Raw genomic sequence first — 23,848 nt, 5'->3', positions numbered from 1 at the left:
AGTTCAACGTACTGTGTGTCATGACACATTACTCCTGTCACCAGCATTCCAATTACTGTCTAGTTGCGCCACGTACCATCCGGGAAAGCCCTCGCTCACCTCGAGCATCGATGAGCTGTGGTCGCCCAACACCTCGCTGTCGGTTCGTGGGTTTTCTGCTCCTCGGACCACTTTCGGTGGGTACTAACCACGGCTGACTGTGAGCATCCCACCAGCTGTGCCGTTTCGGATATGCTCTGAACCAGTTCTCTGGCCATTACAATTTGGCCTTTGTCAAACTCGCTTAAGTCCGCTGCGAGCTCGGTATCAGGTGTTTTTTATACCGTGTGCTGACACACGTACGCGCCGTAGTTCACCTGCAGTTGCTTCGATTTGCATAACGACTCGCTGGTCGTAATGTTTTGGCTAATCGGTGTATTCAGTTCACGATAAGTAGGCTACATTAACTTCGCTATTTTAGGCTAAAAAATATTACTAATTTGATCTGATGAAAAAAATTAGAGCCCGCCAAAAAGTTCGCTCTAAAACTAGCTGCATTTTTTGGGCTTCCCAATAAAATTACAAAAGTAGAATTAGAAACTTAGCTACGAATACCAACTGAATTCTAAGCAATTGCTTAGATAATTAAATATATTAGGTGTTGAGAAACTTCCTTTATTTTGGACTCAATAAATTTAAGTAACTGATTAATTCAGTTGTGTAATAGTGTCATCACCGAAATTGTCCTGAACAAGTTTCTTGGGATGGACCTTGAGCATGTTGAGTCTCTTGCTTCCGCTGATGACCCGGTCTTGGTAGTGAAAGCTGACACAAGAGCTGGCCTGGAAACCCCTGCTAACAGAGCACTTTCAAAGTTACAGAAGTGTGCAGCTACTTACTTCTGTAGTCACTAGTCATCTCCGGTCATCTCTTCAATGGTCAACCTCGGCGAGAAAACTAAATCACTATTGCTTAAAAGAACACTACAGCTAACTAGACCACCGGTCATTTAAATAGACAATATTTCAGTACCACTCTATCCAGAAGTCAGATATTTGGGAATACTTATTGATATGGAGCTCACCTTTCACCCTCATTTAAAGTACCTGACCAACAAGATTAAGAAGTACTGTGCTATGATTACCCGGATTAGTTGAGTGAACTGGGGCATCAAGTGTCGGCCCTTGATGTTAATTTACAAATGTATCTGTCTGGTGCACCAGGGCTACACTCTAACGAAATCGCAGCAAACTAAACTCCATCCAGAGAACAATGCTGAATACAGTTACCAGGATGTGCCGCACAGTTAGCACCCTTTCACTCCAGATCTTGTGAGGCTGCCTGCCCCTCCACTTGGAGATCATCCGCAAAGGTCTCTTCCAAAGCTTGAAGAGGAACATTCCAACGACAATAGCTGACATTACCTCACAAATGATCCCGGGCATGAAAAGAAGAAAATCATGGAAAACCTTAACAGAATCTGGCAAGAGATTTGGGAAAATTAAAACTCTGGAAAGGGTCTAATTACCAGGAAATTCATCCCATCAATTGCATTTAATAGTCCAAAATCTCCTCCCTGGTATTCACCAGGCCTGCAAGTTACCTTCCTCCTTATGGGAGATGAACAACATTGGGACCATATTATGCACACTTTTCCTAAATACGAATACCCCTAACCACTAAATACAGGAAAATCCACAGAATAATGAGAACCTCTTACTACAGGATGCGAGTTGATATCTTGCCTATAGTTTGCGAAATCAGTCTTTGAAATTAGACGATCCAACCGTCAAACAAACCAATAACAGACAGATGACAATCAGAAGAACTAATCCCTCCAATGACCTTCCTATGGAATTACACTGGCCTTGCAAACATTTACTGTCCCTTGGCTTGTGTGGACCTCCCAGCCCAGGAGTGTTCAACCCTTCATTCCTTCCCTGCTTTCCTCATCTTGAGGACGCCTTCTTTCCTGGTTCTTCTATCTTCCTACCCGATTGGACTCCCATTCGACTATCACCCTTGCTCATACTTTTTTTTTAACTTGGACTTCGTCCAGGAAGTTCAGGCGACCCTGGCAGATTCCAGCCAGAGAATAATGTGCAGCCTGGCTTACCTTCTAGTGGTGGTGGCGGACAACGTAGGTCCTACTAGGGGCCCTGCGGCCTGCAGCCAAGTAGCCAGAGAAACAACAGAATCCAACACAATATTATACATGTACAACATGCCACTCACACTGTCTGCGCGGTAGCACAGTGATATCGTCAAAGACCTCCTCACACTGTGTGGAAAAGGCCCGGTTTCGAATCCCGTCGATGACGCGAAGAACTTTAATTGGCTGTTTTCACATCGTGGCTAAGTTAGTCGGTCTCAGGCGTAGATAGCAAGGTTTTGTTCCCCAGAAACTGGGGTTTTCTCGGCCAGCAAAACAGGCAAATCGACCAGAGAACACACGCTATTTACAGGCACAAATACTGGTTTATGTAATGAATTACGGCTGACCCTAATATAATAATTTCAAATTTGATGCCACTCACACTTCTGGCATTTACAGAGTTCTGTATGCTGTACTTCACAAGAGTACTGATGGCGTATTTATGGGAGACCATCGGCGACGCCTTACCCTAAATACTGTGCCACTATGCCATTATATCATCACCGAAATGCAACATCTGCCGACAATGGACACTCGATACCAAAGATGTACGATCATCTTTGATCGTACATCTGATAGTGAGCTCTTGTATCCACCAAAAAACGGTCAGAAGGAAAATGCACAAAGCTGGACACCAAGCTTGGGTTGCTGTACCTAAACAGTTCACAAATACACACATGCGTGATATAAGAAACACAGGGGAAACAACCACAACGGTTGTAAGTGATACTCGCTCTTCAGTACACGATTAACTGCATGTGCTGGTTATAAAAGGGCAATTTCTGTCGCCTCTACTCTCGTACAACTTCTTTGTGGCTGTTTCTTCAAATAAAATCGATTTACGTTCGACACAAAAGCACACCGATAACATTTTTAAGCTAAGGAACAAATAAGTTAATTAGGCTTAAAAGTTTAGAGAGGTAAAAAAAGTTTTAAAATTTAAGCCAAAAATTTTAAATTTATGAATCGGAAAATCTAAACGATAATAACAATTACCGCAAGTTTAACATCAAATTCAAGAATTTCAGCTCAAATACAACAAAAACAAGGTCCAGACGATTAAATAACCTAAACCTAAAAATTAGCGAGATAGATCCTCGTGCTTTGTAATTGAAACACCCTGTGTATTTTTTCCTGCTATAAGCTTCCTTGGAATCTCATTGTGACAGGTGTCATGCACTGAGTTCCTCTACTGTCTTTAGTGAATAAACAGGGGAGGACTGGGCAGGAAGGCTAAGTGGCCCTTGTCGCCGGGGTCAATAGATCTTGCAGCACATGAAAAAATATATATAATAATAAATATATAGGGCCAAAATTGTTGTGACCCGCCAGGATTAACAACAGTCAGTCCTTCCCTGGTGCATAATAAAGATCACTCATTTATTCAAATTTTACTATCCCGGAGGCAATGGAGGACTGAAATATGTTACACGAGTTATTATAATCAATATAATTGAATATAGCAAAATTAAATTAAAAATCACCCATTAATTTTTTATTTAATTCGTTTCAGTAATTTTTCTAGAAGTTTTCCCTTTAATAAAATTTCAATAATGCTACAGTTTATGTGAGATCTAAAGTTTCTTTAATTTCTCTCCACTTATAGTTTCTCTTCGTGTACTCATTGGTGGAATATCAACCATTAAAATATGACAATAAGGAGTTTCCACAATGGGCTAATGGGATTGGATGGATGCTTTCCCTCCTTTCTATGGTTCAAATTCCTCTGTGGGCCATTTTTGTTGCCATTAAAAATCGAAAGGTAAGTAAAATAAAAGGGTTATTGCCCGTGGCGGCTCATGACTCTGATGTATTGGGGGAAGTGCTGCTTCTTAAAGTTACATTAAATTGTCTTGGTTATAAGACATCTAGACATAGATGGTAATAATAATAATAATAATAATAATAATAATAATAATAAGCAAGTTGAAAATACTACAAAACATGAACTGGACACTTACCATTAACAGATTGGGTAATCTCGAAATTTTATTTAAATAAAATCCATTCTTCAGTTTTTATTTATTGAAAATAGATTAATAACTTTTTCATTCAAGTTTGGTGCACTCTTCACTGCTCGTTCTGCAGTTCCTTTGACTCGTTTTATCACCTCTAAAAAATGCGTATTGGCAACCTGCCAACTAGGCATTGACTCAATCTCTGGGGTCAAAATGTGGAACTGGGTAGCACACAGTTCCACCTTAAACTTCAATATTGAAAACGATTTCGTGTTTTTTATTCGTTTATTATTGAAATGATTATTGGAAATAGAGGATGAGTATACTATATGCGGGACCTCTTAATAAAAGTATTCATTGCGTTGCATTATTCTTCTCAAAATTTCATATAACTCCGTTGACTGTATATTCAGATTTAAAAAGCTGGGGATGCTGCAGTTCCGCAGTGCCTACCAACGAGCATGCCCCTGGTTATGGCACAATAGTAGAAAATACTTTAAATAAATATCATCTGGAATCCTTTCTAAGTGCAACAGAAATAGTCTTTGTTTTATAACATAAATATTATATTTTCCACATTCTTAATGTTAATTATTAATAAAGTTAACTTATATCCTTTGAGCTTATGGCATATTTCTGAGCAATTCCAGTTTTTTTATTTTATTTTATTATTATTTTTTTTTTTATTAAGTTGTTCAGTTACTATAAAGGTCAATAGTGGTGCACAAAAGGGAAAGAGTATATTTGGGATTTTATAGCATCTTCAATGGAAGTGCTAATAACTACAAAAAATATAATGCAACCCAAAGCACGAAAGGTTGTCCAAAACTAAAATACTCTTTACAGTTATCAGCAAGTTATTTTCAGGAAAGTTATTCTTCAGTTATCAGGAAGTAATTTTCAGGAAACATATACGAAAAAAGATTGTTCCTCAGAACAGAAACAGGTGAAACGAATGAAGAAAAGTCAGTTCATTGACGTGACTGATTGATGAAAGCAGTGCCGGATTAAAGCATAGGCTAGCATGGCCGTTGCCCGGGGTGCCATTTCTTTAAGGGTCGCTGAAGTTTACAAATCATGAAAAAATATACAGTATATATATCCTTAGTAAAGGGATGCCGAAAAATTTTTCTCCCCCGCTTGGTCCGGTACTGGAGGAAAGTATTTAAATTGCCCAATAAGGAAACGATGAAATTGTGGGTGCTAATTCAGAAGAATGGTCCCCATGGAAATATCTGTAGAAAAGTCATGCAGAAATTGATTAAAATTTGTGCCGAAGCCACTAAGGTTATGAGGCTTCGGTAAAGATCATGTCTGTAAATTATGTGTATTCAATGGTCCTGCTTACTGTTTTGGCAAAAGGAAATACCTGCGTTTAGAAAAATAAAAAAATTTTAAAAATTCTATGCAACCACAAAGTCTAATTTGAGAGCGATTACCAACGAAAAAGTCCAAATATGAGCGTATTTCTGAACTTCTACACCGTGAGAATATATCGATGCTGTCCATTATACTCCTCCCAGAACTTGTGCCAGAAGAAGTTAGAACAAAATGATCATTTATTTGTCTCACTACTCTCCTATGGACTGAGTAGGAAGTTTTATAGGTGAAGTTTTCAATTAGAGACGTTAGTATATAGTGTTAATATATGTAATTGCGAGTATTTTTCGTTCAGTTTTCAGACGCTAGAATATTTTATAGGCTTCGTCCACAAAGTGGATGAGTTAGTCAGTTTTAGAGGAAGGTTGCATGGTTTTTCTCCTGAAAATTCGGGTTTTTTTCGTCTAAACAAGAAAGAGGAATATACGCCAATATATCATCTCAAGGAATTTACAGAATATATCATCTCATAGACTTACATTGATGTTTGTTAAACGGTTGGATTGCTGTTTGTTAGACAACGAAACCGAATTTTAGTGAGAAAAAACTATATAATCTTCTCCTGAGACCGACTAACTGATCCACCTTGTGAAAAAGGTGCATAAAAGTCCCTATCGTTATTGACACATTCGAACTCAGACCTCTTCTACATGGTTTCGGAGGACAGTGATTGTAACTACTGGTCTTGGTGCGAGGGCAGCAGTTTTATAGTTTTTGAAGCACTACCAGTTTGCAAACAGTATTTCACATAGGACGACAATGAGATCGTTCTATAGAAAGAAAAAATCACGGCGGGTGAGAAATCATCGCTTTTTAGATGTAAAGAAAGATATTTTTGATGTCCTTATATTACGAAAGGTTTCAGTAATATGTTTCTAAGAAAAAGTACGTCTGCTTGGGCAGCACAGTGGTATCGTCACCGTCCTCCCCACACTAGGTGGAAAAGGCCCGGGTTCGAATCCTGTCGATGACGCAAGGAACTTTAAGGCCTTTTTCATTCCGTGGCTGAGTTAGTCGGTCTCAGTCAAGGTTTTTTCCCTCGGCAATTCGGGTTTTTCTTCTAGCAAAACAAGCAAATCGACACACCCAAATAGCGGTTTATGCAATGAATTACATGTGACCCTAATATAATTGCAATAATATAATGATATAGGAAAAAGTTCGTTTTAGTTTAATTTACGTAAGGATATACAGTATTTGTTATATCTTACTGAGAGGCTATAGACCTTCCATGGACACTCTTAACTTGTTCAACATCTACATTGACCTATGGTCTATTGACAAGTCATATCGACACCCTTAACTTGTTCAACATCTACATTGACCTATGGTCTATTGACAAGTCATATCGAGATGACATCTTGGGCTATATTACTGTATGTAAAGAACAGGTGTGCAAGTATATATGCTGATGTCATTTTATGTTATGCTTAATTTGTAGTCTTACTTTTTTAATTAAGACTAATTCCCTATTCTGATATTTTGTTTTTAATGGTTACTTTGTAGCTGAACTTTGTATTTCTGTGCTTGGTCACTTGAATTGTTAATGTTTTGTAAGATTCCTCTGGTTATATGTGCATGGAATCACAAATGCATACCATTTAACTTATTAAAGAATTTTATTATTATTATAGATAAACACACACTGAGTGGCCACTTTATTAGGTACATATACCCTTTTCATGAAATGGAGCGCTGCTTCAGCAGCAACACTTTGTTGTACCATGCGATATAAAGCAAACGGGCAAATATGTAGGAATGTTGTACACAGTATGTACAATGCAGTGCCACAATGGGCAAGGCCAAAGATTTAATTTTCATTGTAAGTGACTTTTAACGTGGTATAGCACTGCACGTATAGTTATCACGCAAAAGAATAGTGGATCAAAATGGACGTGCATCCCTGTGGCACGATTTCTACACCACCTTGACTCCAGGCCACGATTAGTCCAAACTGTCCTGAGGACTAGTCTGCATGGGCAGCACAGTGGTATCGTCACTGTCCTCCCGACACCGGGTGGAAAAGGCCCAGGTTCGAATCCCATCGATGATGAGGAAGTTATGAGCTTTTTTCACTCTGTGACTGAGTTAGTCAGTCTCAGGCGTTGATAGCAAGATTTTCCCTCCAGAAACTGGTGTTTTTCTTCCAGAAAATCAGGCAAATCGACCAGAGAACACACGCAATTACGCAATTTATAGGCACAATACACATGGGTATATGAATTAACTTTCCGGGTAACCCTAATACAATAGTTTTTTTTTTTGTTTGTTTGTTTGTTCTGAGGACTAGTCTTCGCGGGTAAATTAGTGGTTATAATCTCCCGAATTCCATCAATGACGCGAGGAACTTGTGGGATTTTTTCACTCCTTGGCTCAGCTAGTCGGTCGCAGAAGAAAAGAGCAAGGTTTTTCTCCCGGAAACTTGGATTTTACGTCCAGAAAAACATGCAAACTGAAATATAAATACACTCAATTTATGAACATACACAAGTAGATGAGATAATTCTCGAGTGGCCCTAATATGACAGGTTTTTCTGACGTTGTTCTAATATGAACAACGTCTAATATGACGTTGTTCTTCTGAAAGCTAAAAGGAGACCTACTCGTTAGTAGGTAGTGTACCTAATAAAGTGCCTAATCAGTGCATATAGATTTATGCAGTATTACAGTTATTATAAAAATGTCTGATTAAATTATTCTCTTTTAGAACATCTCGAGGATTTTTAAACCTAGCAGCGACTGGGGACCTGGAGATCCGCAGTTTAAGGAAAAGTACAACTTGCAGAAAGTTAACAAATATCAGTTGAAAAAATTTGAACGAATTGCATCGCTTGAAGATAGTCCAAAGGAAAGTGAACTGCGTGTAATTAGAGCTGCCCACAGAAACAGTAAACATTTAACTCTTGCCATTCCGGTAATTTCTGTGTCATTTTCAGATCCTAAACAGTACTCCTGAAAATGCTTTTGATTGGCCATGTTAACTAATTTACATAGCGTATGTATGCGTACAGGATGTTAATAACATGTGGGCCATACTTTCAGGATCGATTCAGGACTTGAAACAAAGAAAAAATGTACGTGTAAAAATGTGTCCTGCATAAATGGTTACGGAGCCATGGCTGTTTGAATTTAAAAAATTGAGACGAAAATTTTCAATGCAATGTTTGTAACCATTCAGAATTGGATACATGTTTATATGAACTACTGAACTACTTTCATTGTCTTCAGATAGCGTACCCCACATATTATTAAACACGGTGTGTGTGTGTGTGTGTGTGTGTGTGTGTGTGTGTGTGTGTGTGTGTGTCAGAAGGAACAAAAGTTCCAGCTGTTTCTTGTTCCGATGTAACTTTTTATGGTGTCAGAATTAAAATATACAGAATATTCCAAATGTAATCACTGGAATGTAAAAATCATTGTGAAAGAGCTAAAATGGTGCGTGCATCAACTTTTTTTTTGTCGCCTATATGGTGGATGAGACGGTATTCGACGCCTTAGGCAACTCATAAGATGGGCTCCCTGTAGTAAGGTTTGATAAGCTAATGTAGGAACCATTAGCATATTGTTTCTGCAACTCTAAAAAAAAAAAAACTATTGATAATGTTTATATTCTCAAATTAAAGGTATGAAACTATATGTGGACTGATCAACTAATAATTAACTAAGTTCTATTATTACTTTTTTTCGCATGTCGAATCATTAATTTATGATTTCATAACTTAATTCATGTAAATAACCGGTTTAACAATAACTCAGTGAAAAAAAAAAAAATGTTCAATGAAATACCATTTTCTCTTAAATATTGTTTGAAGGTAATCCATGAAAAACAAAATAAGCATATTTTAAACATTTAGCTAACGCCCTTAATAAATTATTACATTATCTTAAAATGGCCAATCAAAGGAAACAAACTATGAATTTTCATCCCTCTGATGAATTGAACGAAATTACCCAGTGATCAGACATCTGACCCATAATGAAACGATGAGAGATATTCACTAGGCATATAATTCTACACAGAATTCTTTCACAGTCTCCTGGATTACCATCCAAATGAAGTAAATGCGATAATTGGTGTCTATCTGCATTATTAAAATCTATGTTACCTGGATTTGCAGTAACCTAAGCATCATGACCTGACTTATAATGAAACTCAGGTCATGCAAATATTTCTTAACCTGGGTCGCAGAGACCTGGGTAGGAAAATACCAAATATTTAAGCTAGCATTTGTATTTAAGTGACAAAATATCTGGTGCACTATTGGAGGAAGGAAAAAGACGACTTAAATTTCTCGAAACAGGTAATCGCTGACAACGAGTAGTACCATCACAATATTCCAGATACTAAAGGCTTTAGTCTCTGGAACGTAGAGGTGGAAGCATACGAGCTCCCCTCCACCTTAAGATTCGTTCCCTTTTCAACACTGGGAAAGGGATGTTTGACATTCATTTTCAATAGAGGGAATCACTTCTTATGGACTGGTTGCCCGATGGTGTTATGACAGCCCGTAAGGGTATGCACTATTCGTGTTAACGCTAGGCGTTATCTTTTTTCATAATACATCAAACGACCAATATCATCCAGGTATGTTATACCTGGAACAATTCGCCCACCCTGACCTCACCCTATGCAATTAAGACATTTTCCGCCCGCTGAAAAAGGCTCTAAAAGGACGTTACTTTCACTCGGACGGTGTTGTCCAGGACAACACCGTCCGAGACCCCAAACTACAAGCTGTACTGGGTCCGCGCCATAATAACGGAGAAGACAATCCCGCACAACAGACCCAACATAACCTTTGTCGACAAGAAGGAAAAGACTACCTATTCGATTGATATAGCGGTGCCCAACACTGTCAACCTCCAGAAAATCCATGAGTGAAAAATCAGGACGTGCACGAACCTAAGACAAGAGATCAAAGAGATGTGGCATATGCAACAAGTAACGACCAACGCGATCATCGTGTCAACCACCGGTATGGTGCCAAATACCCTACACAACAGTCTAGCAGCAATAGGTCCCCCAGTGAACAATTAAACTATATGCTAAAATCTAACCGATCATGCATACTAATAATATATATATAAGTAATGACATTAAAAATAAAATAGATAAATATTAAAATAAAATAAATATGAAGTAGTCATTATAGGCAGTAAAACGCACATTATTCCCGAGTTACCCTAAGAGAGAGAGAGAGAGAGAGAGAGAGAGATAATCACCAAGAAAGAGAAGAATGATGATATTCGGCTCAGGACCATGGCACACCCAGGGTGGTCCTTAGCTGGATATCATCATTCTTCTCTTTCTTGGCGATTCCCTTCTATTTCTCTCTCTCTCCCTCTCTTAGGGTAACTCAGGAATTTTTTTTTCGCTGATGCAGCATAAGCCTCAGGCTTCCTTGCACCATACAGCTAATAATAATAATACCCAATATATTACTGAAATTACGTATAAAAAAATAATACAAATGCCAGTAGTATGGCAAAAACTGTAGAGCAAAAATTTAACATAAACCTAACAATTAATCGTAATAGGGAGGGAAGAAACGAGACAGAAACTGTAGCCGAAAGCCTCCAAATAATTTAGAATATAACTTAAATCCATTTTAAAATTTAAAACCAATTGTATAACAATTTAGAGGCACCCTCTAGTAAGGTACCGAGTAAGGCACATTCCGAGAAACATGAAATATCACCAAAAGAGACTAATCAAACTACTATTACAAAATAAAAATAGACTGACCATTATGTCCCATACCGACGGAGTACCACGAGGCCAATAATGGTCATGGAATCGCTGCATTCCAATCGCTAGACAAATCATCGCATAGGCGATCGAAGCACCCACCCAGCCCTCCGATCGAGCCACAAATGCAGAGGATTTGCATAGCAGTGGTCCTTTTGCAGCGAAAAATAAACAATGGAACAGACTAACACTCCACAGCAAAACCACCCACAGACACACTGAAAGCTTAACCAGCTTATATAGAGACAGAAAATATATTTATAGATGGCGGTACAAGCGCAGCTTTAGAACGTCAAACCCACCACTACCATCTGATTTACACATGTATGAGTAATGACATTAAAAATAAAATAGATAAATAATAAAATAAAATAAATATGAAGTAGTCATTAGAGGCAGTAAAATACACATCCTTCACATGATACCCAATATATTATTATTATTAGCTATATGGTGCAAGGAAGCCTAAGGCTTATGCTGCACCAGCCAAAAAAAAAAAAAAAAAAAAAAAAGGAGAGACAGAGAAATAAAAGGAAATCACCAAAAAAGAGAAGAATGATGATATCCAGCTCAGGACCCTGGGTGTGCCAAGCCCAGATGTGAGCCCCTCGGGTAAAGCCAATGAAGCCTGACCATTGCCTTATATATATATATATATAAAATATTATAAAATATTAAGGATAAGGATCAGTAAAATAATACTATCAGGGACTTAAGAAAACGTAAAAAAAAAAAAAAAAAAAAAAAAAAATTATTATCGCTTTTTACCGACAATCTAGATGACTTCAACTGAGGCCAACCACCCAGACTAAAGGCAAAAAACGACAAGAGGTTCTCTGTTTTGTAATGATCAATATATGCTAAGTAATTTAAATCTAAACCAAATATAAACCAGTTAGGCCAAATATAAATCAAATGTAAATAAACAAAATGTAAATAAATTTTAGATTAGAATCAAATGTAAGAAATATAAGTAAAATATAAATGTAAGCATATATTAATCATCGTTTACCCGACAGAGAACGTAATTTAATGATTAAAATAAGATTAAATATATAATACATACCTCATATTTACAAAACCGTATCTAGGACATAATGTAATAGTCGTCCGTCAAAATAATATGTGGTGCCCCCTATGTGATGGATACGGTAAAAACAAATATAAATAAATAATTAAATATAAGTTAACGCAAAGAGAAACATGCAGATAGTAAGAAGAAAAACTAAAGGAGTAGGAATAATAGAACCTGAACTCCACAAAGGCGAAAATTAGTGGTATAGATAAGAAATAGTTACTCCTACGTCCTCTTAAGTCCCTGATAGTATTATTATTTGATTTATCCTTAATATTTTATAGACATTATGGGTGTATTGTATGATTGCTTGCAACTGCATTGACCCATAAATATTAGGTACAGTTACTGTCGTTTTGGCTTTCTTTTCTTTTTTATCACTAATATAATATATATATATATATACATATAAGGCAATGGTTAGTCTACATCTGGAATACTGCGTGCAGGAAAGATAGGGTATTCTAAATTACAATCTCCAGAAAATAGGCATCTACGTAATAATTTAATTGAAGTGCATAAGGTTTTCAAAGGGTTAAATAAACTGACTACTGATGGCATCTTTACTCTTTCTTAGATGACACTTAGATGGTTACCTAAATTTATTTATGTACAAGGTGACATACAGGCAAAAACCCTACTAATCAGTCATTGGAATATTTTTATATTACAGAAAGGGCTCACATCTGCTGAGTATGGGCTTGGCACATCCAGGGTTCTGAGCTGGATATCATCATTCTACTTCCCTTCTACTTCTCTCTCTCTCTGGATAACTCAGAAATTGTTTTTGGCTTGTGGGGGTTATTTATTATTTTATATCCTTTTGTATGTTTTATGTACTATTCTGTATACCTTTATTATTATTTGACCCTTCCTAATACCCCACTTTCGTATCTGACTTGTGTACCTCAGAGAAGAGATTCAGGCTCTATGAAGTTTCTATATTAAGTGTATTCCTCTTACCAGATTTGGCTGGATATTCAGAATGACAAGACAAATTGCAATCTAACGTTATATACAATTTATTTATACATATATTTAAAGAAAAGAACTGGATCACTATTCATATACATGTTTTAACTTGATATCACTCCTATTTGGTACATAGAATAAACAATTTCAGGTATGTTAATTTGCATTTAAGTACATTACTTATCTCTTTACCATTAGAATACTATATTTCATGAATTTTCATTATTATAACAACTTCTCTAATATAAATCAGTTTTCTTCTTGGAGATCACAAGCAATATCCACATTGATTTCTCTTATACACTTCTTCAGTCTTATACAGCAATAACAATGACCTACAGTCTCTATCTAGATTTACCGCGATACAACAGAAACTCTTCTTTAAACTGACATTTGTTTGCTTATGTTCTTAATAGCACTAGGCAAAACAGTTCTGATTTGAACCCCGTTTTACATCTGAGTCATCAGGCAGGACAGCCTTCATATCTATTACCCCTTTATTTAATCCCGTCCAAAATTTTTACCTTACATCATTTATTCAATAGTAAAACAAACCATGTCTATATTTCTCCGCTTGTTACGGTTCCCTAACAACATTAATTTACTTGTCCACATTTACCTAATATTATAATTCCCATATGACTTCCCCTAAAAGTTCTCGCACCTCTTTCCTACAGTCTTTTAATTTAGTTATGTAGTGCTTATTCTATTGTGATACTTACTTCAATTGACTGGCGGAGCGTCCCCTTTAGATCCTTCCGTCTTTCTTAATTCGGGACTGCGGGTCTTCTCGGTCTGGAACAGCATCTCACAGCTTCTGTAGAATTAGCGTGTGAACTGCAGGACTGCTATACTGCTTTCGGGAAACGTTATTCTGCCTTCCAGATACACCCCTTTTGTTCCAGGGCTATTACTTCTATGCCCGTCCTGCTATGTTTTCTCGGGACCGGTTATTTGCCTTCCAAGACTTTCCTGATATCAGGATCTTCAGAAGTTGACTTGGCCCTCTGTGGGAAATTTTTCCTCCCTCGCTTCACTAACCCTTCCAAACTCCTTGACATTCCGATAAACTAACATTGGTTTATTTTTCCTTCGCTGACAGCCCCCCCATCATAGACACTTAAAAAAAAAAAGGGACTGTCTTACTCCAGTTTTCTTCGCTCTCCCTTTTTGTACCCCGAACTCTATCCCGCCCTTCACAGGCACGCCCGCGATCGGGACTCCAACCAATCTTCTCATTACTATTAAATTTTCGCTCCATTTCATTTGCTAATACTTTTCTCCCAGACTGTACCTTAGCGCGTAATCCAACCTTCTTTTTGACTATTCTTAATGTTTCTTCCCAGGCCAACGATCCTTTGATGTTGACCGACCACCTTCACCAACACCCTTTTTCATCTCGCACTTTGCTTCCGAAAACACACATATCGGTCAGTATGACGCCGCTTTTAATTTCAAACCGATTACTGGAAGTGCACCCACTTCCTGTTTGTTCTGACGGTGTAACCGATCAAAGGAAACGCCTCGACTAATCCGGTCTCCCGTCCGTTTGTTTGTTCCCGTGCATGTTGGGGGTTGATAGTTCATCCTTGCTATTGTTTATTCTCACGTTATACTCATCCCCTCATTAAATTTAACCTTCCTCTGATTTAATCTTACCTTTCTAAAAAAAAAAACCCAACTATCTTTTACTTTATTTAATTTGTAACATTTTTCATCTTATACCATCACCATATCTAACGTTTTTTTTTTTTTTTTTTTTTTTTTATTAATATCTTACTTTGAACAAAAACAACCCTGATATCTTTATTTTAACTAACTTATAAGAGCTTATATCTTACAGGCTGGTGCAGCATATGACTAATAATAATAATGCAGGAGAGCAAGGAGATGAGGCATATGCAACAAGTAACGACAATCTCGATCATCGTGTCAACCACAGGTATAGTGCCAAAGAGCCTACATAACAGCCTAGCAGCAATAGATCTCCCAGGGAACACTTACAAGGAACTCCAGAAAGTCGCAATCCTGAACAATCCTGTAGGACAGTCAGAGAATTCCTCGACCAACAGTAACACCAGACATAACGACAACCACCCTGTGTACTTGGTAGCAATACCCGTCAAGAGGTGAGACCTCCAATCAGGGAGAAATAATAATAATAATAACATACAATATAAGCATATAAACAGGGCAATTAAACAATTATATTTTATAGACGAACATGTAATGTGTCTATAACAATGTAATATATTCGAATGAAATACAGCAATAGTGAGAAACAGAATTTTTCAAAAATACAGAAATTGAGTTATCATCATCAGCCATTTCAATCCATTTCCGGATGAAGGCCTCTCCAGAAACTTTTCAGTTCCTTCTGTTTTGTGCAATGGCCAAGAAATTGAGTAGCTTATAAAATACCCATTAGTATACAAAATAAATGGTAAATTAATGAATATATAGATTTTAAAATGAGATTAGCTTTAATTCAATGTAATTAAAATATTAACAATGTAATGTGTTTAGGCATTTTACACAGATGAACCAAAACATTATCACCATCTACCTAATATGATGTTGGTCCTCCACGTGCAGCCAAAACAGCTCGTACATGGCGAGGCATGGAGGCTACAGGATTTCTAAATGTGTCTTGTGGTATCTGGTACCAACGATAGATCCTTTAACTCCTGTAAAGTCCGTGGTTGAGACGCTGCAGGTCGGAGTTGCTGTTTCAACACAAACCACAGATTCTCGATGGGATTGATGACTGCGGAATTTGGAGGCCAGGGCAATACTTGGAAGTCTGCCTCATGTTCCGCGAACCAGTCTCGAACAATCTGGGCAGTGTGGCATTGCGCATTAGCCTGCTCAAAGACGGCATCGCCAGAGGGGAAGACCGTTGCCAGGAAAGGGTGTACCTGGTCAGCAATGATGTTCAGGTAGGTGGTAGACGTCAGAGTGCCTGGCACATGGATGACTGAATCCAGGTATCCCGGCAAAACATCGCCCAAAGCATGACACCGCCGCCACCGGCTTCTTTTTCGTCCCACGGTGCATCCAGGTGCCATCAGTTCCCTAGGTAAATGACGCACGCGTATCCGGCTGTCTACATGGTGCAACAGAAAACGTGATTCATCAGACCAGATGACCTTCTTCCAATCATTAAAGATGCAGTTCTGATTTAGGCACTGTCGCCGGTGAACTGTGGTTAGCTTGAGCACCCAGAGCGACCTGCGGCTGCGCAACCCCATTTTCAGCAGAGTTCGATGTACTTGTGTCGTGACACATTACTCCCGTCACCAGCGTTCCAACTACCGTCTAGTTGCGCCACAGTCTCCCTTCTGTTGGCGCGTACCATCCGGGAGAGCCTTTGCTCACCTTGAGCATCGATGAGCCATGGTCGTCTAACATCTGATGAACATCTAACATCTGAAGCATCTGATATCCTGAGTAAAATAAACTTCAATGCTCCCTGTAGACAAGTCAGGAACCTTACACCATTTCGCCTTGACTCTGCCAACACGGACTTTATGAAGTTCAGTCCACTGAACAGAATCAGCAAATGACTCTCTCATTGACTTCTTTGACAACTCCCAATCACTGATGAACTCCATCCACAAGTTTGCCTCTTCTCTTAAACTGCAAAGTGACTAGCTCACATCTAACTATTGTAGCTTATTATTTGTTATACTATTTTTCTATTCTCTAACCGATTAATTATTACTTGTTTTACCGGTAACTTAACTTAATACAATCCTCTTTTGTACATATGTTTTTATTGTTTGAATCTATATCAATGTTTATCGTCCTGTTCGATTTCATATTATTGTTATTATGTTTATTGATCTGGTCTCAGATACACTGTTAATGGTTACCTGTTGTGTATCTTGCTATTAATAAAAAAAAAAAAATAAAATCTCTCCAGCGGTTCGTGGGTTGTCCCTGCTCGGACCACTTTCGGTAGGTACTAACAGTGAGCATCCACCAGCCGTGCCGTTTCGGATATGCTCTGACTCAGTCGTGTGACCATTACAATTTGGCCTTTGTCAAACTTGCTTAAGTCCACTGCCTTTCCCATCTGAAGAACAAGAGTAACACTGATTAACGGAGCTCAATATCAGGTGTTTTTATACCTTGTCCCGACCCGCGCACGCGCCGTAGTTCACCTTGTAAGATGAAAAATCTTACATGTTAATATTTTAGAAATTAGTGAGATTTATTTAAAATAATGATTAGGAAATAGCAAAATAGGACAGTAAACATTTCCAGTCACAAATATTATTCTAGGTCACTCACAAGGAATTAAAAATTAGACAAGGTTGAATTAGAGAAGGGAGCGGTAAGCTATTAGCAATTAGGGATACATTTCAGTTCCCACAGTGGCAAAGAACAAACAATAACAACGGGAATGGTGACAGGACTAATGGCGAGCAGGTGCGAATATCTATGGCTCTAAGGAACAAAAGGGCTGTATAGTGAACATTGTGGGACATCCCTTTGTCCGGTGACACCGAGATATCGGCCAGGTATTTGCGTCTGACTGTCGGCGATAGCAAGGTTGTCAGAGCAATGTAAAATAAATCTGCTAAGTTTAACGAGGGGTGGCGAAGGTGACGGCGCACTTCAAAGCAGCGGATTGCCTGGGACAAATTTGGAAATTTATTAAAATGAGCTCTGAATATACAGCTTGAGAAATTTTAAAGGACGAATAGGAAATGATGAAAGTTTGACAAAATGAGAAGATTGGGTAAATCTGAGAAAAAAGGCAGGCCCAACATAAGGAGGCGGTACGGAATTGAGATGACAAAAGGGAGTGAACGGGGAGAGACAGGGGGACACACACAGTTGAGATTTCGTTTGTGTTTTTTGTGAAGATGAGTTAAGGGACACACACAGTTGAGATTTCGTTTGTGTTTTTGTGAAGATGAGTTAGAGACACACAGTTGAGATTTCGTTGGTGTTTGTGGAAATGGGTTAGTAAAAACATAGAGTTGAGTTTTCGACGGTGTTAGGGAAAGAATGAGTTAAAAGTTACTGAGTTGAGTTTTTGTGAGTGTTTTGTGAAAATGGGTTAAAAAGAACACAGAGTTGGGCTTTTGTTGGCGGTTTGTGGAGATGAGTTAGGAAAGACAGACGTGAGTTTTTTGACAGTGTTAGTGGGAAAATTGAGTAATAAGTTGTGTGAGGTTAGATAAGTCCTGTCCTGTCCTGTCCTGTCAGCCAGTTAGGAAAGATCTGACAAGGTAAGATGGAGTAGTGAAGGGTTAGATAAGTTAAGTGCAGTCAGTAAGTTTAAGAAAGGTTAATGGAGTTTAATAATAGAAGAGAACAGTCGAGTAGTCCGTTATCGGAAGGCAAGGGTAGTGGCCCGTATGCAAATAAGTCTGTCCGTTATAAGAAGGCAAGGGTAGTGGCCCGTATGCAGATGAATGAAGTGTAAGGAGAATAAGCCTGTCCGTCGTCTAAAGGCAAGGGTAGTAGCCCGTATGCAAATGACTGAAGTGTATGGAGAAATAACCTGTCCGTTATAGGAAAGTAGTGAAAGTGGCCAGCGTGAAAATAAGTAGTGTAAGGAAAGAAATAACCCTAATCCATCATCTGAAGGCAGTGATAAAGGCCAAGGAAAGAAAAAAATAACCCTAGTCGATCATCTGAAGGCAGTGATAAAGGCAAGGCGCAGATAAGTGAGCTGAGAAGATAAAGTTGTAATTCCTAGTCCGCCAGAATAGCTGAACCGAAGGTTAAGTAGCAGTGTCGAAGACGAGCCCATAATTTCTACAGCCATGGAGAAACTTGAAGTTCTGAGATGAATGCAGTTGGTAAACGATGATGCCATTCCCAGACAAGGAGTTGAAAGCCCCAAAACGGAGAAATCCGATTCGTAAAATTAAGTAAGTGACTAGATATATATAGTATTCTCCCTCACAAATAAAGGACTGTTGGAACTCTAATATCAGATTAGTATAATGTTTAGAAAGATGTTAAAGGAAGGATATACAAAAATATAAATATATACATAAATATAGAGATAAGTCAGATGATAGTTTTGAGTTTTGATCAATGTATAATTAGACATATGTAGAAAGGAAAAGGAGAGAAATTTGTTATTAGTTATTGTCTAACATATAGGTATGGTATATTTTGGAAGGGAAGGGTAGAGAAATACAGAGAAAGAAATAGCCTTATGAATGTAGCTAACCCTTGGGACCAGCATTAGTCCAGAAATTGATGTCAATTGTACTATCTGTCTTGATTAAAGAAAGTTGTGAAGTTATATTCCCCAAGACAAAATGGGGCACTAATTAAATTAGAAATTAAGAGTGAAATTCCTAAATCAATTTATAAGGTAAGAATAAGATTTACATAAGGGAAAGAGTGTGAACTAAACCTCTTAAGTAATTATTGTTCATGTGTGGAGAAAGAAGAAACTAAAATAAGTTTATGTAATGATATTGATTAAGTTGTATTGAAGTGGATAACCTTGTTTAGAGTAAAACCTCTCTATTTAATTGTCATATATAACTGATAATACATAGGCAAATTTGAGAAATAATAATGCGCTTGAGAGTTGATAATTTTTATATTGTGTATATAAGTGTAAATAAAATGTTATGTTATATATTAATGTGTGTGTTGTTTGTCGTTCTTGAACACTCAGCCTGTCCGATGGGAATTGTTAATAATTAAGAAGTTCCCTCGAATTTGGAATTCTCCTGTAAAGTAAAGTCAGATGTGTAAGTGGGGAAATTAAAATAAGGTGGACAACAACATTATAAGGGAACATTAAAGAAATAAAAATATCATAATCATTCAAATTTTTCCACCCCCCCACAACCTGCAGTTGCTTCGATTTGAATAACGATTCGCTGGTATAATGTTTTGGCTCATCGGTGTATCTGACTTGTAATGCACTAAGGGCACTTTTGAAGAAGGATTCTACTTAAAAGACGTCAAGCTGTGTGGAGTTCGCCTCCCACATTGAAAAGTATGATGAATTGATGTACCCAAGTTTGTATTTAGCCCAAACGTAACTGATTGTTTTAATAACTTCCAACAAGTGTTCTGGAATAGGACATTTGAATAAATTTAAACCTTTGGACAAATTTTTGGCAGGAATCATCGGCAAATGAAATGTTTTCTTTTTTTCTTTTTGGCTGGGGCTTTGCAAATATTAAAAGCATACAATAACTAATAGAGCAAAAAACGTAGAATGCAAAAACGCCAATGAAAAGTAGCACTCAGTACTAGTGGTGCGCTCCTGCCACACAGAGAGTAAGTGTGGCAGTGGGGCACCCAAAATATTTAAGGGGGAGGAATTTATCAGGGTGCCGACGCGATATTCTTGTGTGGGAACTGGGTCTTTCTCCTTTGTTATACTTATTTTAATTTCTTTAACTATATAATTTTATTGCTTTCTAATACTCCAACTTACCTTGGAACCACAATTGGGTAGTTGTTGATAAGTTTGGATTCAACACTGGGGTCCTCACTCTCTCCAAGGCCCACAAGCTAACTGTGCTACTATCCTTTTACAGAAAACTCCGGTTCATGAGGATTTTTTTAATTCCCTTTTTCTTCTTGTTCACGATACTAAAGTGGTTTACTGTAGAGCTGTATGTATTTCTCTGTATTGACCAGACATTTTAATTTTTATTAACTTTAACAAGTTTTATTCAGTATTAATCATATGGAATTTAAAAAACACATAATTATTATAATCATAAAATGACACACTTCTTCCTGCCAACTATAAGGGCCATACAAATACAAGGTTGGCTGGTATATACTCTCCTCTACAGTTATATTTAATTCTACAGATAGTTCGCTACTCTTTTAGGCAATTCCACGAAACGGTTTCTTAGTCTAATCTTATAAATATACCATTATATATATATATATATATATATATAAATGCATACATACAATTTCATTATACTCTCACTTTCACCGGATACACTAGGGCATCACAGTCGGATACATTACCTTCTTTGGTTCACAGATTAATGCAGTTCACATATACAGAGTGAATTCTTAACTCTTTTTTTTTCTTCAAACAGGCCTCTGAGGTTGGGTATGTTCATATTGTAGTTTTAAATGTTTTTCACCAACCTTATGTAGAAATAAAACACAAAGAAAACAAAAACTGGAATCTTGATAACTGTATTTATAATAAGTTATATTTGTCTGTATTTACAATAAATTATATTTAACTTTACAACTAAAATATATACATATAAAATATACATTAAAATATACTGGGTTAAGAACAATAAAATACATTAAAATATACTAAATTAAAATCGATAAAACCAAAGCTTTCGAAGGCTCCTGCCTTCTTCTTCAGCGGTATTTTCTTTGTTCTGCGGTGCGTCTTTAAATACCAGCAGGTTCACGGTACTCATCACGTGTTTCATTCCCACGTGTTCCGTTCTCTTGTGTTACGGAATCGGAAGTGGCTCGAGAGTGGGTCATGTGGAACCGTTCATGCCTTCTGAGGATAGTAGCCTCAAAGAGGGGATGGATCCGCATTCCTCTATCTCTATTAATGTTCACTGTGGAACAGATCCGCAAACTCTCAAGCCACTTTCGGTCCCAGAACTTATTCGCCCGATCGGTGATGATAGCCTCGTCCGGGGAGATGTGGAATTCTTAACTTTAAACTCTTTCTTCTCTTATACCTGACAGTACCTTCAGATTTATAGTTCTAAACATGCCTCTTTGTCACAGAAAGGTGCTATTCACTCTCATCCACCGTTTCTCACTACATAAGTAAATCTATTCCCATCTTTTATTAATTTACTGAAGCCCAGCCTATCTGCTTGCCTAATGTCTATGATTAACTATCAAATTTTCAGAGGACTTACTTGTACCATTTCTTCTTGCTTTCTCTCCCTTTTCTTTATCTTTCTTCTAGATAGAGTTCTTTCTTACAGAATTCCTACGATCAGCCGTCTTCCTTGAAAGGTTTCTGCATGGCCCTTGCCTGACAATCCTCTCTTTGCTGCGGCTATTACAAAGCTTCTTCTTACTATTGGATGCTTCTCCTTGCATAAGAAAGATTTCTTGGCACTCTATTTCTTTAAACACTCCTTTACCTGCTGACTCTTCTCACTATTACTTACTAGATACGCTTCACTACCCCACACTCCCTTCCAAAAAACACAGCACTCTTTCATTACTACTCCTACCTTCTCCTGACTTTGATCTTTCACCATATCACCTTCACCAATCTTTCTACACCAAACCAAAAGAAGAAAGTCCCTTTCTCTCACCTCGACCGACCTTTCTCTTCAACCACCAAAAGGAAAAAGCCCCTTCTTCTCTTTTTTCGCCCTTTTCCTTTTTTATCTCAGCCTCTCTCCCTGGCCAATCACCTTCCATTTTCTTACAGTATCCTCATTCTAATTCGATTCTGGCTCTCTACTTTTTTCTAGACCCCATTCTGATTGGTCGGCACATACAGTTTTATGTTCAGATATTTCGAGAACATTCCTTCCTGCTCACAATCTATTTCCACTTACCCCCTTTAGTCACACTTTTTACAAGTGACCGCCCTTGAAATTTATAAGGGTGCACTTTAATATCGGCCTCTATTTTTTCACTTTTAAAACTCTAAAACTTTATGCCTCCTTAACAGCTATAACCGCTCTATGTTCCTAAAAAGGTCACTCTCATATCGGTCACTTTGTTTTCTGCCTCCACTCTTACTTGTTCATATCCCTCAAGTGCTGGTAAGCTGTCCAGGCCCCCTGCGGTTGGTCATCAATTGTGTACTTATTTCCCTCTGTAGGTTCTCTAACAAAGATGAATGTGCCTCTACATCAAACAAGCCCCGCTAAGCACCTTTCAACGTGATCACTCTCGTTGCCCAAAGTTAGTTTTATTTCCAGAATTTATTCACATCAAACAAAAGGCCGCCGTAGCCTAGTGGTCAGGCGCGCGGGTGCATAAGTACACCTGCCTTGAGTGACCGAGGTTCAAGCCCGTGACTGCTGAATACGGTGCTGTTTCTTGTATTCTGTGTATCTTGTAAAAACTCCTCTGACCGTTTGGTCGTCCCGGAGTATAAACAGAAAATTTATTTATAATGACTTAAATTCTCATCATAAAATTAATAAAAAAACATCATGTAAGATATGTATCTTACACTTGCGCCTTTGACTTGGCGCATTATAGCCTTAGTGCTAATGCGCCCTCAAACAAACACTTGCACCTGTGTGCAAAATAATTTTTCGTGCCCTTTCCTTTTCGTCTGTGCGAGTAACACAGTGGTTATATTCATCGTCCTTCTCCCATTTCTGTTCAAAATTTTCAATATTCCACATTCAAAAGTCTGTTGAATTACATAAATACTGAAATAAGTGAATACTGACTGCATTGCAATTATTTATTGATAATTATTTTCACTAATTATTAAAACAGTTATTTCATAAAAATGTATTTTAATATACATTTTTGTATTAAAAAATATTTTCTTAATTATATTATGATATAATTTAGGGCTAAAGCCTCAGGTTACGTAAGGAGTTTAACTAATGTACAAGTCAGTGTAATTGCATCATTTCTTACTACTTAAGTAT

The 23,848-nt window shown here is 37.7% G+C and overlaps 1 protein-coding gene across 1 annotated transcript in view; it reads left to right on the top strand.

Annotated features, from left to right (window-relative positions):
* The window catches only part of LOC150081018 (sodium-dependent proline transporter-like), a 54,058-nt gene extending 45,361 nt beyond the window's left edge, over positions 1–8,697 (top strand). The window contains exons 14-15 of the mRNA XM_090382012.1: positions 3,741–3,896; positions 8,180–8,697. Of these exons, the coding sequence (XP_090238138.1) occupies positions 3,741–3,896; positions 8,180–8,428 (405 nt within the window). The 3' untranslated portion in view covers positions 8,429–8,697. The remainder of the gene's footprint in view (positions 1–3,740; positions 3,897–8,179) is intronic.
* Positions 8,698–23,848: the final 15,151 nt, after the last annotated feature.

This window comes from Mastigoproctus giganteus, chromosome 9 (genome assembly GCF_048544385.1).
Source record: "Mastigoproctus giganteus isolate SK-2022 chromosome 9, ASM4854438v1, whole genome shotgun sequence".
NCBI lineage: Eukaryota > Metazoa > Arthropoda > Arachnida > Uropygi > Thelyphonidae > Mastigoproctus > Mastigoproctus giganteus.
Note: the sequence above shows the minus strand (reverse complement) of the source record. Positions and strands in the feature narration are given on the sequence as shown.